This window comes from Oreochromis niloticus, linkage group LG15 (assembly GCF_001858045.2).
Source record: "Oreochromis niloticus isolate F11D_XX linkage group LG15, O_niloticus_UMD_NMBU, whole genome shotgun sequence".
Taxonomy (NCBI): domain Eukaryota; kingdom Metazoa; phylum Chordata; class Actinopteri; order Cichliformes; family Cichlidae; genus Oreochromis; species Oreochromis niloticus.
The window spans coordinates 33,692,966-33,707,530 of NC_031980.2; the positions used below are offsets into that span (position 1 = coordinate 33,692,966).

The following is a 14,565-nucleotide window of genomic DNA, read 5'->3' on the forward strand; positions in this document are numbered from 1 at the left end:
GCCTTTAAAAGAGTACACAAGGGTCATAAATACTTAGATACTTTCACGCTATGTAACACACTTGTTATGCTTTGATGGTGTCGACCTTTGTCTGTTTTCAGTTAACTTTTGTCAATCGATTCTTGATACTTGATGTTGACTATGTTTTGTTCACAAAGCAAAATGCACTTGAGATTAGCAGCTGCGGTAGGGACCAATTAAGAGCAGGAAATATATACATATATATAAAAATACTAAATTGAGACTGCAACCCAACTGAAGGCCCAATAATGGCGCTTCTGATTGGCTTCCAATGACATTTTTAGTGGGACTGCCTTAAACTGCAGCTGCTAATTTCATCCCAAACTGTGTCTTTTTTTTTTCTTCTTTTCAATCTCTCATTAGTTTTTTTTTTCTCCTTTTTTGTTTTCTCTTGATTTTGTTTCCTTCTCTAATAAAAGCAAATACGGCCGCAGCAGGAGCTTCTCCTTGTGGCTATAAGAAGCTTATGAAATTCTGAATTATGAGAATGGAACGCTTGATGTGACTCCAGTGGCGCCTCACTTCCTTTTTTTTTCTTACCAGGCGACAGTGCGGCCACTGGGGTGAATCTGATTGTTTTGGTTCAAGTTTATTTACGGGGGTGGGGCAGGCAAGTGTACTTTCAAGACGGGTTTCACTGATAGCGGGGAAAGGGAAAAGGAGGGAAAAAAAAGATGAAAGAAAAGGGAAATGTAGCTGCAGCTAAACACCTTGAGGTGGCTTTTTTTACTCTCTCTGTGTTTCCCCTATTTTTCTCTTCTCCTCATGTCATTGTGTTCTGCATCAACCCCTTTACATCCCTCAGAGCTTCGAGAAGGTTGGTGTGTTTTTTCTTTTTTACTTTTTTTAACCCACGTTAACAAATAATAAATTCAACATGTTGGAAAGAAAAAATTTTAGCTGTATTTGCCTATTTCAGAGCTCAATTGATTACTAATTTGAAGAGATACTAATCAGCTGATCCAAACTGCTAAATGATTATGAAAGAAATTTTGATTTCTTTTCAAAGGAAGAAATGATGAAAGCAAACCCGATTAGCTCGGGTCTTGTTAATTTACTTTTATGTTTGCATTGTGGGGCCTTTTCTCGTTTTGCATCCTTTGGTATTGCTTCTGCACCTAAAGGCTTTCTTGCATGTGCTGAATGGAAACGCAGCGTGTGGAAATAACAGGACCTGTTGCATGATGGGAGAATGTAACTGCGCTTGCATGCCTCTTCAAAAGCCGTTTGGCCGCAGTGCTCTTTTTGTTTCTGCATTCCCTTTGTTTCTTCAGTCCTTTTTCTTTGGTTTTCTACGAGTATTTTCCGTGACACACCCCTTTTTTGGCTTACCTTTTTTTGTTTTTCCCTAAATTTCTTTATTTCTTTATTTTTGTGTTGTGATTATAGTGTTGTGTTGTGCGTTTTCCTTTAGTTCCTTATCTGTTGGTGACCCTTTTTTTTTCTGTTAAAAACATCAGTCTCTTTTTGTGGTTTATTTGTCGGTAAGATTTGTCTTTCTTTTTTTCAAAAATGACGCTGCTCTGCTTCTTGGGTCTCGGACTGCAAATGCAAATGTCGAATGAAATAATAAGTGTGTATACAGCCAGTGTTCCTGTCATCTTGTTTATAGCGATCCATTACTGGAAAAATTAGACCTGATTGGGCCTGATTGGCTTCCATGGTGATTTTAGGGAGCCATTAAGGGATGCCATTTACAGTGTCGTGTGGATCAATAACAATATAATGAGTTCGACATCAAATTTGCTGTTGCTTAGCGGGTGCTCAGAGATACTTTTATTTTCAAATGGCGGCAGCTAGAATGTGATTGGTTTTGTTGAATGACTGCTGTTTGTGTTCCCTCGCAGTCATGACACTCCATCAAATTATAATCTATTATTCAAAAGCCCTCCTTCCCTTGTACACACACGCACACACACACTCCTTCTCTTTTCCTCATGGAATATTGATTTCCAGGTTGATGAAGCTTCTAAAAAGCGAAAGAAAATGCGCCGTATTTGTATCTTTCGTTCGTGTTATTGTCCTGGCACAAAAAGAAGAAAGTGCTAAATGAATTGGAGATCAATGCAAACATTGTTTTCTGCTTATCTGTAGATTCGATTGGCTTTGTGCAATAATCAGATCTTTACTGAACCCCGTGTCACTCGATTTCGGGAACTCATATAAACGTGTGCATTTCATAGCTCCGCTAGTCTCGGGAATATTTAAGATAGATCTACTGGGTTTTTTAATGGAGCAATGGCTTTATGCTCGAGGTGTTACATGTAGCTAGTCTGGGTAGTCTGGGCAGATCAGGAATACCATTCTTTCAACTAGAAGAGATGATGCACATTCTTAGTACCAGTCTCTTTTTGGGGGTTTTGTGTGTATCAGTCACCAGGGACTAAACCAACATATCTGAAAGTCATAAAAAGGACTACTACCGCAACAGCAAACTCATTACCAGATTACATGCTTTGGTATCAGTCAGTCCCGGGTGTATATATGGTTTTCTCAGGCAACACCATATACCAAATTTATCCAGAAACTTTGTGTTTTATCTGTCTATCTACCAAATAGCCAGAGCATTTTAATTAGTCTTTTTTGTTCCTCAAGATTTTATGGAAGTATGAACCACAGTAAGCCCAAATATCAAAAATAACCCCTCAGAGATTTAGAATTTAGTGAATGTAGGATATAGTATGTATCCCAAGCTACCACACCTATTCCATTCCTCTGAAATGCACAACCCATCCTTTGTCCTTAAGTAAAGTCATAGCACTAATATATGCAATTATCTCAAATCTACTAGCTATTATGGGCAAAGTGGAGGTTTTCCCTTCCATTACCTCTGTTCACCAGTTGGCTGTCAAAGAGACTGTAGCAGTATGGTCTGTGAAAGTGTTCAAAAAGTATGCTAAAACCACACAAAAGAAACAGAATAAACCTGGCTGTGTCTATATTAAGTCTGTAGCTCTTACTTGAAGTGCTAAAAATAACAGTGATGCAGAAAGACTGCGCTGTTCTGTACGCATGTGCATGTTTACCCTCCTACGGTGGTATCTGCTTGGTTTTGAATGTGCTTGCATGTCCTGCTATGCATTTGTGTGTACTGTTGGGAAAGAAAGCTAGATTACACCTTATGTTCTCACTGGCCAAAGCAAAAATCCTGCCATCTCTATTAGATGTTTGTCTCAAGGAGTCCCCCGAGATAATACCCACTTTTAAAAAAAACATGTTGCTTTCAGAAATCTTCATTTTTCAGACAAAGCAAATGTTGTATAACCTCCTTATGCTAATGCAAATATACAAACATACTTTCTTTCAAAATCAGAGTATTGACAATCACTGTAGGCATCTTTACAGTGAGGGGACATACTTGCAGTGTCATTTGGCTGCTTGTCATCTACTTGTAGGACAATAGAAAAAAAGTGATTTGCTTTGAAATCCCCTCAATCTACTGCTTGCTATTATTAGATACCCCTGCCACGATTCTTGTCAGTTTCCTTTAGGTAATAATTTCCATTCTGATGAGCCACCCATAGCGACTGTTTAGCACTGGCGCAGCCAAGGTATGTTAATACAGACCGACCCCTGTGGCTTATATGTAAATGCCCAAGGCCTGTCCCAGGCAAGTGTGACTAAAGGATCTCTATACTGCACCTGTGTCCTCAGGCAGCAAGAGGGTGTAATCTCAGCTTCAAGGTGACACTAAAGGCTGCACATTATTTTGGCTTCCCCCCTCATTTTGGGGCAGCAAAACCTGCCTCACCAAAATGGCCGATAATGTCCACCTTCTGACCTCTGTTTTTTGGCACAAATCCCTCCACAACACTGCCCACTATTAGAGTTAGTGCAGTACTCTGGCATTCTCTCTCGACTGCTTTTCACCTCGTCCAGTGTAAGGCTTCTTGTCTTTCTCTCCACATTGGGGCTTGAAACAAGATTACATGTTGTTAGTACACTACGTTTGGTTTGTTTTCTCCTAATTCCAAATGGGCCGGCTGGGCTCCTGGTCTCTGTGAATGAGGAGCCTGTCCATGCAATTGGGATTCTTTTTGCTTTTTTTACTATGTTTCAATACATTTGTGAGGTAGTGTAGGAGAAGGTTTCACACACATGCAGACAGCTTATCCAAGCTTATCATAGCATTACTCAGAACATTAGGTCGTATCGCACCAGGCCTGTGTTCGGTCAGTAATATCAGTGACCCATTTGCATGTGACATTGACATTTAGATGTAGAATTAATGTTGTGTTTTCCTTAAGATTTAAATATTTTTCTGCCAATCTGGAGTCAGAACTGAAGGGATCTTCAGTTCTTGATCTCCTGTAGTACCTATAGACCAAATTCACTTACCTGTCTTACACACGGTGACGCTCTTGACAGGTAGACTCACCTGCATATCATTTACCAGTAGTTTGCCCAGTACCAGGAAGCCTTTAAGCAAGGATGTTTTTGCTTATTGGCTCTGTGAATTGAACATTACAATGTCACACACCAGCCACAGCCAAAAGTTACCAACATTTGGCAGGTGACTGGTGTTAGATGCCTGACACTATAGGTACTCAAAGGTAAACAAAGACATGTTTATGTGGGGAAACCTCATTCACTCAGCCACTACAGCTCCCGGTCCATTGGCTGACCTGAGCCCCAGGGAGAGAAGAGCTCCCTCAGACAATCTTTGATTGGAAGTTTCCCCCAAATAACCTTGTTTCCCCTATTGAGTTTTCACCATTATTTTGGATTGGAGACCAAAATTCAAGATAAAAAAACAAAAAAAAAACATCTAATAGTATTGATGCATACCTATTTGTTGAACACAGCTGCACTCTGGTACTGTCTATGCTGTTCGGACGTAGTTCTTTTTGTGGATTTGTTCAGTTTCATTTGTTTACTTTCATTTGATTTCGTGTGTGTGTGTGTCTGGAACAATGCTATATTTGGGAATGGATGGCATGCTTGGACGGGCTTGGGTGACATTTTTTTGGATTGTATTGGTTATCTGGTGTCTGCCCAACTGGATGGGGGCGCACCTGTACATGTCACTCATGCCGTAGCCACCCCCATGCATGTCCGTGTGAGGAATGGGCTGCCCTTTCACCTTTGTTGTTCAGTTAGGACATTTTTGAAAAATAAACGCAGATATATATATATATTTTTTTTTTATTTTATACAATTCAACATGTTTTTCGAATAATCTACCCCAGTGACTTTTTTGAGTCTGTCGTTTAAAAACAAAGCGTATCTCAACTGGATCAGGGTAGAACAGGCTTTTATAGAGCCACAGTTGCTTCTAATTTAAAAAAAGACATTTTTGTTCAATTGTAAAATTCAGGGATTTGATATTTTTAAGAACAGACCCTTTTGGTCTATTTTTACAGTTGGTAATTTTGTTCTCTGCAAGAGAGCTTTTTTTTTCTTTTTTCTTTTTCTCAAAGATCAGTAATTAAATTTTTGCCCTCAAGGTTAGGTCATGTCTTGGCCAGGGTTGTAGAGTAGTGGCCGGTCACAATAAACTATTGTTAGGATGTACACAGAATATCTCAGATAACAGAAAACACAACACGGGATGCAGAAGGTTCATAGTCTGCAACTGGAAGGACTGTCCAAAGTGTTTGTTACATGAAAGCAAGATGCATTGGTTTCTAAGACTGAATATGTAGCAGCTGCTACATGTTAGTGATCATGTAAGCTCCCAGGTAAACATCCCCGTAGAGTGTGTGTAGGTGATATTTGTGCCTTACTTTGTTGGAAAAGTTCAACTGTCTCATGCAACGATCATATGAATCCCATTTGGATCGACACGGTGTGCTTTTGGAATGCTACCTATCCTTGACGCCACTCTCAGTCTCCCCCCTCCCAAATCTCCCCCTCAGTCTCTGCGTACCACCTCCACACACATCACACCTACCCATCCCAAGACTTCCGAAGTCACATTTGCATTGTTGTGCAAAGTTTAAGATGGGGAGAGGGGGACGTGAAGTTGAGTCTTGATTTTAAGCCCCAGTGTGTGAGACTTCTAAACCCACTTTGAGTCATTATTTTTCTTTTTTTTTCTTTTTCCAGAATCACAGTTTACTTATTCTATCCCCACTTATATCCTCCTCCTCCTTCCCTCTTTCTCCAAGAACCCCAGACCCCTCCTCTTCCCCTTTGCGTATTGTATAATTTGTCTGCGTGCCCATACTGTGCGTCACTGTATGTCTGCCCGTCTCCCTCTGTCTGTCTTGTCTACTGTCTTGCTGCTTGGGTCTGTTTCGTTCTGCCTTGTGTTTGTCTCTCGTCCCTGTCTTTTCCGTCTTGTCTATCTCTGAAGTCATCTCTTCCATTTAGTTCATAATTTTTTTCCTTCTGTGCCTTTTTTTACTCTCCTTCTGTCTCTTTAACCTTTCCATCCCAACAAACATCTTGACTTAGATGTAGATATGGTTAAAGTTCATACATAGAAGTTATAGAACCCTGTAACAGTCTATACCTTTTTTGTTTAAATTAAATTAAAGTTTTTGCTCAGATAAATACAAAAGAATTGTGCATGTGATAACTAAAGCAGTGCTCCAGCTAATGTCACCCACACTAGATTAAGATAGGAAAGGAAAACCCAACATTTTACCGTTTTACAACAACTGTGTGCTAATTTGTGTTAGCATTAAGCTAGCCATCCTCTTGCATGTTACTATCTCCTATCAAGTGTTTGCTGGGATGTCTCTCATAAACATGGTGTCTTTTGCTAAATCATGCTCTTTCACTCTCCAACTCTGGCATACTCTGCACAATCATTCCTATACCAATGCAAAAAACAAACAAAAAAACTACACACATACTATATCTATATATACACATGTAAGTACACAGTACCGTTCACACCTTTCCGTGCACTTTAGCCTCATTATCAACCTCCTTCCACTCAGATCTCCAGTCCTATCCATGAGTTTTGAGGTTCTCCCTGTTTTTCTCTCTTAGCTTTCATTCTGTCCTAATTCAGTTACCTCTGTTTCTCCTTTTACCTCTTCTCTGTCTTATCCTCTGGATTTCTGCTCCCTGTTGATCCAGTTCTGTTTCCTTTCTTCAACACTCTGTGATAGTAGACTCTCTGGCTACAATTACTATAATTCTTTTTCTGTGTATTTCTAGGCACACAACTTGTTCCTCAATACTTATTTTGTGTTAACTGGGACTGCGATGTGACAATGTGCCACCATCACATTTTGTCACATTAGCTAAAGAGAAACAAAGTTTACACAGCACTGAAGCGGGTTACTCCCTTCCCCCCTTTTACCCTCCTCCAACCTTCCCTCTATTTTTCTTCCTCTGTCACTCTTTGCTACTCTGTTGCCTTTCTTTCTATACTTCCCTCGGATGTCAAATCCTCTATCTTGTACTTCTACTTTCCTCTCCAATCGTCTTTTGTCTGGGCATGCTAGCGACCCTTCAGTTATATTCCTCTATGCATTTTATCTCAATTTTTATATCTGATTTTGTTATCATTTACTCCTTAATTTACCTCGATCTATTTATGCATGCTGTCTGTGAAACTGATAGCTGCATCTATCAATGGAACCGTGTCAGATCTTAATAAGGCTTTGTCCAGTGGATCTACCCTAAACCACAAAAATCTGATTAAAGTTTCTCATCTTTAAGCTAACCAGGAAGTAGAGGCAGGTGTCAAGTGGCAAACATATGCTAGAATGTGTTTAGTGACCTCATGGAGATGGTCAATAGTCAGTAACCCTACACTTCCTGTGCTGTGGGAGAAGCCTGTAATGGCTAACTTCTTGTTTGGCATGAGTGCCTGATAGGACAGGAAGTTCCAGGTTGCCATGTTGGTCTTATGTGATAGCATTATCACATGGCCTTTACTACACACTCTCATACTTCGGGGATAGTTTATGCTGTAGTTGTATATTTGTCAGAAGTTCAGTCCCAAAGATGAGAAACTCGTAATAGATTTTTGTGTCTTTAATTGTGCTGTGATGGGTCAAATATTGGTCAATGGAACCTTGTTGCTATGAATCGTTGCTTAATTGTTAATCTATATTGTTGTTGAAGCAATTCTGTTAGTTTAGTTCCTTCTCATTATTTGTATTTTTTTGTTTATGTTTTGAAAAGTCTAGTTTTATTTTGTGTTTCAGTTCACATTTACCATGTTGAACCTTTTGTGTTAAGTATTTTCTGGAGAAAGGTCCATTTTCATCGGCCTCTCTTGTTACCTCTCTCTCTCTCTCTTTCTCTCTCTCTCTTTTTTGATGCCCTTGCCCTCTGTTGTCATCCTCTCCCCCTTCCTCATGCCTTCTCCCAGTCCGGCGGGTGCCTCCTCGCTTCTCCATTCCACCAGCAAGTCAGGAAATCATGCCCGGTGGTAGCGTCAACATAACGTGCGTGGCAGTGGGGTCGCCCATGCCTTATGTCAAATGGATGCTGAACGCTGAGGATTTGACGCCAGAGGATGAGATGCCAGTGGGTAGAAATGTTCTTGAACTGAGCAACGTTCGTGAGTCAGCCAACTACACCTGTGTCGCCATGAGCAGCCTTGGGATTATTGAAGCTGTGGCGCAGATCACTGTCAAATGTAAGAGATAACTGTGCTTGTGAAGAATGGTGCCAATGACCTAGACAGACTTCATAAGTTTAGTTAACGTAGACTACCTATCGACATTATGTTTAGTTAAGTTTTAAACATACAGAAAATTGCTGAATTGCCAAAATGTTCCTGTCTCTGGAAAAAATGCCCAAGCCTCATGTGTGTTTTTTATTCAAAGTTATGTTTTTTTTTAAACTGCTTTAATTTCTGTTTTTTCACCATAACAGCTCTCCCAAAGCCCCCAGGTACCCCCGTAGTTACGGAGACCACTGCCACCAGTGTGACCATCACCTGGGACTCAGGAAACCCAGATCCAGTGACATACTATATCATCCAATATAGGGCCAAGTCTCCAGACAGCAAATATGAAACTGTGGACGACATCACCACTACACGTTACAGCATTGGCGGCCTTTATCCCAACACAGAGTATGAAATCCGTGTCTCAGCTGTCAACACAATTGGCCAGGGTCCTCCTAGTGAGCCGGTAGAAACTCGGACTGGTGAACAAGCTCCCGCCAGTCCACCAAGAAACATTAAGGCCCAGATTCTTCCCCAAAATACCATGATGGTTCAGTGGGAAGAGCCAGAGGAGCCCAATGGGCAGATTAAGGGCTACCGTGTTTATTACACCATGGATAACTCCCAGCCCATGAGCCTCTGGCAGATCCATAATGTCCAGGACAGCCTTATCACCACTATCCAGAGCCTAGTTCCTCAAGAGACCTACACAATCAAAGTTTTAGCATTCACCTCTGTAGGGGATGGACCTTTTTCAGAACCCATCCATGTCAAAGTACTGCAAGGAGGTAAGGACTCTATATTGACTGATTTTTCCTAACTAGGTCAGCTCGGCTGCTGGTGTTGAAACTATGTATGATGAGCATCTGTTCAGTGTTCAGAAAATGTTGAAAGCACATTGTTAGGTAACTTTAAAGTAAGTCATACAGAAATTCTTCAAAAGAAATGGCCCCTAAAGCAGAAGGCTTTAGACGAATGCTGCGAAAATGGAAAATAAACAGTTGTTTTTTTATGACTGTTGCATCCTATATTTTCTGAAACTTTAACCAGACTGTGCTCCCTGCCTAAGAGACATTGTTTTCTTTCCTGCTGTGCAAACTTCACATCTCCAAATGATGTTACAATATGTTTGATCATGATAGTCTGAATAAAAAAAAGCCCGATTTGAGAAAGAAGGATGAGCTTCAGGGCACATCCACTTTTAGACACCGCAAAATAAGTAAATAGTGCCGTTGTACAATCTCATTAGCCTAAATATATTATTGAATCTGTATTTGGAGGAAACTTGTAACTAATTTCTGGTGACCTATCCCGCTACAAAGCCCTCTGCTGTGTTCTTCAGTTCCAGGTCAACCATCTAAATTCCAGGTTGGTGCTGTGTCCGATACCAGCATTCAACTAACCTGGGAGCCCGCCTATGAGAAAGAGGGAATTATAAGTTATGAACTTCGTTATATGGAAAGCACTTTTGGAGGCCAGGTAAGAATCTTAGTGTTTGTTGGTTTTTACATTCAATAAACGCTTATCGGACGTTGCACGTCGTTTAAATTCAGACTTGTCAAAAGGCATATTTTTAATCAACAGATGAAGAAAACATTTGGACCCACAACTTCATATGTTGTGGAAGGTCTCCGTCCCAACACAGAGTATCGCTTCTCCCTGGCAGCCATCTCTAACAAAGGCATCGGAGCCTTCACAAATGACATTACGCAGAAGACCTTGCAAGCGAGTATGTAGCCCTTTATTCAGTCTCCCGTCTTATTTTCTTTTCGCTAACAAAGAGATTTTCCTATCTATGCCACAGTTAAAAAACATCATGACTGTACGCCTTTGTGGACCATTGCTACACTGAATACTAAACTGAATTTCTAATGGAGTTTTGTGTTTTTTCCCCTTTTCTCTGATGTCAGCGGTATCATCACTGATTCCTTAATAATGACTTCCTAATCACAGTTTAAAGCTGATTAAGACCACATAGCAAACTGATTTAACTGTTGTGTTGTTGAATTCTTGCCGTCTTTTATGGATTCATATTTCTGTATTTGACCTTCGTATTGTTAACCTTAATGAACCAAAACAACGGCAGTATGTTCTACCTTGGTGGCATGGTGGTTAAAAAGAAGCTACAAAGGGGTAAAGACTTTTCAAACTGAGTGTTTTGCAACATTTTTGTTTTTAATTTGAGAATTATTTTATCTTCTAAATTAGCTGTGGTGCCAAAATGTGAGTGTACTCAACACTGTCAAACATATTGAGTCTTTGTGGACTGACAATTTTGGCAGTTTTCTTTCTTTCCCTTTTCAATTTTGTTCATATTTGCTTCTCCTTTGTCAACAGCAAGTGCACTCCCCACGTGACAGAGACACAAAAAATGTCAGTTCTCCTCTGAAACCGCCAAGGCTCTTATATGAGCTGTATGTGTAGTAGCAACATGAATTTAGTCACGAAAGAACAAAAAAAAAGTAGTAGTCACCTAAATTACTAACATGCCCACCCTCTAAATTTATTGCAGTCTGTTCTGCACTGATTATTTCATTTTACTGATGGCAGAAACACAACTGAATTATTCAAACCATCCAGCTAAAAATAACAGCAATGATATCATAGTGCACAGTGTGGGGAAAGAAAATACCCACAGCTTATCCAGTCAAATCAAGTAGTAGGTACAAGTAAAACAATGTATTAAATTCATTGTCTTTTGGGTTTATTCTAAATAAAAAGCACAAGAGTGATGTGTTTTAAGATGTAATGCATTAATGGTGAAGAACCTTGAAAATAGAGCTGGATTTAAGGGATTACTGGTGGATCTGAGCCAGGCTTTGTAATAATAGAGAAGTCAAAAACGCATGCTGTGTTGGAGTGGCTATTGTTATTCTCAATAAACTGCATTGTGTTAGATTTAGAGAAATTTTACACTGACAAAGGAGAGCCATGGCGGGAGAGAGACTTCTTTTAACACATTTTCTGTTTCTACCAGTGCAACTTGTTGGCTGTATCCCCACATCTGGATGTGTGTGGGGGGCCGGCTTTGAAACAACCACGTCACAGTTCTTTTTGTTACTGCTAGGCAGCAGCGCTACACAAGCAGTGCATAGTCACTGAGGAGGGCGACACCTGCATGCCACACTCACTCCTGCCCACTTGGGGTGCTGTTGAAAACCTAACACTGCACCGCTGATATTTAAGCAGTCCTGGCATGATAATACTCTGTGTTCATCCAGCCCCACTTTTGTCTTGGTGTCTTTTGAGTGTCTGTGCACATTTTCACCTATCATTGTGTCTTTGTGATTTCCTTGCCCGGTAAACCACAAGCTGACTGGATTGGATACGCCTCTATCTTCCTTTCACATCCCTATTTCAGCTCTGTTTCTCCTTTTTTGCCACTTGTTCCCCCGTGCATTGGAGCAAAAGGTCCTCCTCCTTTGAATGGCTTGACATCACCTTGCTCACTTTGTGTCCTTTCCCTTTTATGTTGACTCTTTTGGAAAAAAGTGTTCTGTTAGATGTTTTATTTATTTATCAATTTATTTTCATTTCTGGGTTCTCTGAAAGAGTATTGGTTTGGCATCATTCCAAACAGTAGCTTGCTGCTCTTTTTGGCTTTATTTTGAGGGGCGGGTGGGGTGGTGGTTCTCGTATGAACTGTATAGTCTCGTATAGTCCACCGCTGACAAAGCAAGTACAACACAAGAGACAAAGCAGCATACTGCATATTTGCCTTTTAAACAAATATGGGGCATAACAGGTTTAATTCTTCCTCTGAGTTGCTTGATCTATGCATTTTCATTGGATGATAATGATATCTGCCTGCCCATCTTAAAATGTAATACCACTCTCCTAGATATTTTTATCAAATTCATGTTTTTGTAAATCTTGTGTCCCATATAAGTTCTGCTTTCTATAATAGAGATAATAATATTTAATATTTTTTTAGCTTTAATTTTTAAGGTTAATATCCACCTTTGCCTTTTCCATTGTTCTGCTTCTGTGGTTTCATCTTACAATCTAAGGATTTAACTTTTTTATTTTTAGTGCATTGTCCCTATACATTTAGTAGTGAGATATAGCCATGGCTTTATCACTGCAGGCACCAGAAAAATCAAAGAGACAGTCAGACAATGCAAAATATTTCCCAACACTACACATTAAATAACTTGAGCTTTTCGATGCTCTGAGGTAAGTGGTTATGTGGTTTAGAGATTCAGTCTGCCATAACGTTTATCAAAGACCATCCAGTTTATAGTTTTTTCGTTAAACATATCAACGGCAATTGGAAAGCTAGCTTAAGCCTTTTTTATACTTAAAAATATTAGGCCGCAGTTCAGATGCTTAAACTGCGCAGGATGCATCAAAATCTGTAGACATATACGGTATAACTTGTATCAAGTGGCTTCATAGTTGAGCTAAAATTGTTACTCTGTACATCTGAAAAAGCTGAATGTGTTAAGGTCATTACTGAGGTATAGCTGCAAAGAAGCACATCTACAGCAGTTTAATAGCTAGTTTTATCTACTGAGTACACAGACACTAAAAACAGCTACACATGTGCATATAATACTCCTACTTTACAGTATAATGAAGATTAATTGGTTGCTTGACTGAACTTACTGCAGTTAATTTTAAAGATTAATAACTTGCTCAGGAGAAATCAACGTCAATCGGTCAGAAACTAGAGTAAATAAAAAAATGAATTTAAATTGCCTTTGCCTGTTCTGTCCAAGCACATTTCAGAGCAACAGCATACAATTTTATTGGTTCAAGCCCAAGCCGCCCCCCATAGACCCGATTCAGCTGGATTTGAATCCACCGCGATGTCTGGCAGACTGAAACACTTTGCCACAAAGTGAAAAGAAAGACAGACAACATGATTTTCCAGTTTGCTTTGTTGTCTAGTATCTGTGGTAAAAATGTTCACATATTGTTGAAGTTTGTGCTCAGTCCAAGTAGCATTACCCGAGGCTATTGTCATGGGGACCATTCTGTCAAGAACTCAGAAAAAGTCACTTCAGAGAATAACAATTTTCTTGGAATTCTCTCACGATCTTTAATTGCGCTACTGCGATTGATGCCAAGTAACTTATCAAACTAAAGAGCACCAAAATCATTTCATTTGGTGCTCTTGGCCAGTGTTTTAATAGGCCGGATTAAATACAGCAAATGTTATTGGCAACAGTGGCCCCCATTCAGAAGCAAGGCCTCATGGGGTATGCTGCCATAGTCAAACCAGGAAGCGATAACTTTTGTGAAACCTGTCAGACGTGGCCGGAGTGGGTCCACAACCTGTGAGCCAGGAGGTGCTCCCAGCATTCCTTTAGCTGTTATCCACGCACAAGGCAGGGTAACAGGACCTGAGACAGACCCTGGGAGTGGGTGTTAAGGGACTGCAAGGCCCCAGAGTGGCAGATAAGAATCCCATTTCATAGCGTCAGAATTAATTTCATGCTTTGCGATGAGCTATGAGCCAAGGCCCTGGATTGTCAGGCTTTGTTACACATTTAGATTATACCTAGAACCTGCCAGTAGCCACTCAAGTGCTATCTCTCAAATTAAAGTGGCAGATTCTAAATCCTCTGTATTTAACCAAACAAGCAGTCAGCCGCCAACCCCCCGACCCCCCCTCAATGCGCACAAACACACTTACTGTAATTGAAGTGGGTTTTTAGATATATTGGAATATTTGTGTGAGCCACACCACGGCCATTTGGCATCAGTGGAGAGATTAATTCCATAATGATCTACAAATGCGAACATCCTGTCATCTGATGAAAATACAGTGCAGATATAGACATGTGCTTAAAATCTGATAGCAAAAGCATGGGCAATCTGTCATGTGCAGGGTTCAATTCACAACAGGCATTCAGTAATGGCTCGTGTAGCTAAAATTGCTAGCATTAATGTATGTAAGTTGCTTGGCTCCCGAGGCAATTTTAATCTGAATGTAGTCATAATAATTAGGTATGCTA

The 14,565-nt window shown here is 40.2% G+C and overlaps 1 protein-coding gene across 15 annotated transcripts in view; it reads left to right on the top strand.

The window, feature by feature from the left end:
* ptprsa (protein tyrosine phosphatase receptor type Sa) overlaps nt 1-14,565 on the top strand; it is a 220,684-nt gene that overhangs the window by 143,924 nt on the left and 62,195 nt on the right. For 10 of the 15 annotated variants that reach the window (XM_003449057.5, XM_019345869.2, XM_019345864.2 and 7 more), the window contains 5 exons: nt 827-838; nt 8,300-8,569; nt 8,809-9,390; nt 9,945-10,081; nt 10,187-10,331. In XM_003449057.5, coding sequence (XP_003449105.1) covers nt 827-838; nt 8,300-8,569; nt 8,809-9,390; nt 9,945-10,081; nt 10,187-10,331 — 1,146 coding nt within the window. The remainder of the gene's footprint in view (nt 1-826; nt 839-8,299; nt 8,570-8,808; nt 9,391-9,944; nt 10,082-10,186; nt 10,332-14,565) is intronic. The other 5 variants (XM_019345865.2, XM_019345868.2, XM_019345871.2 and 2 more) reach the window with 1 other exon arrangement.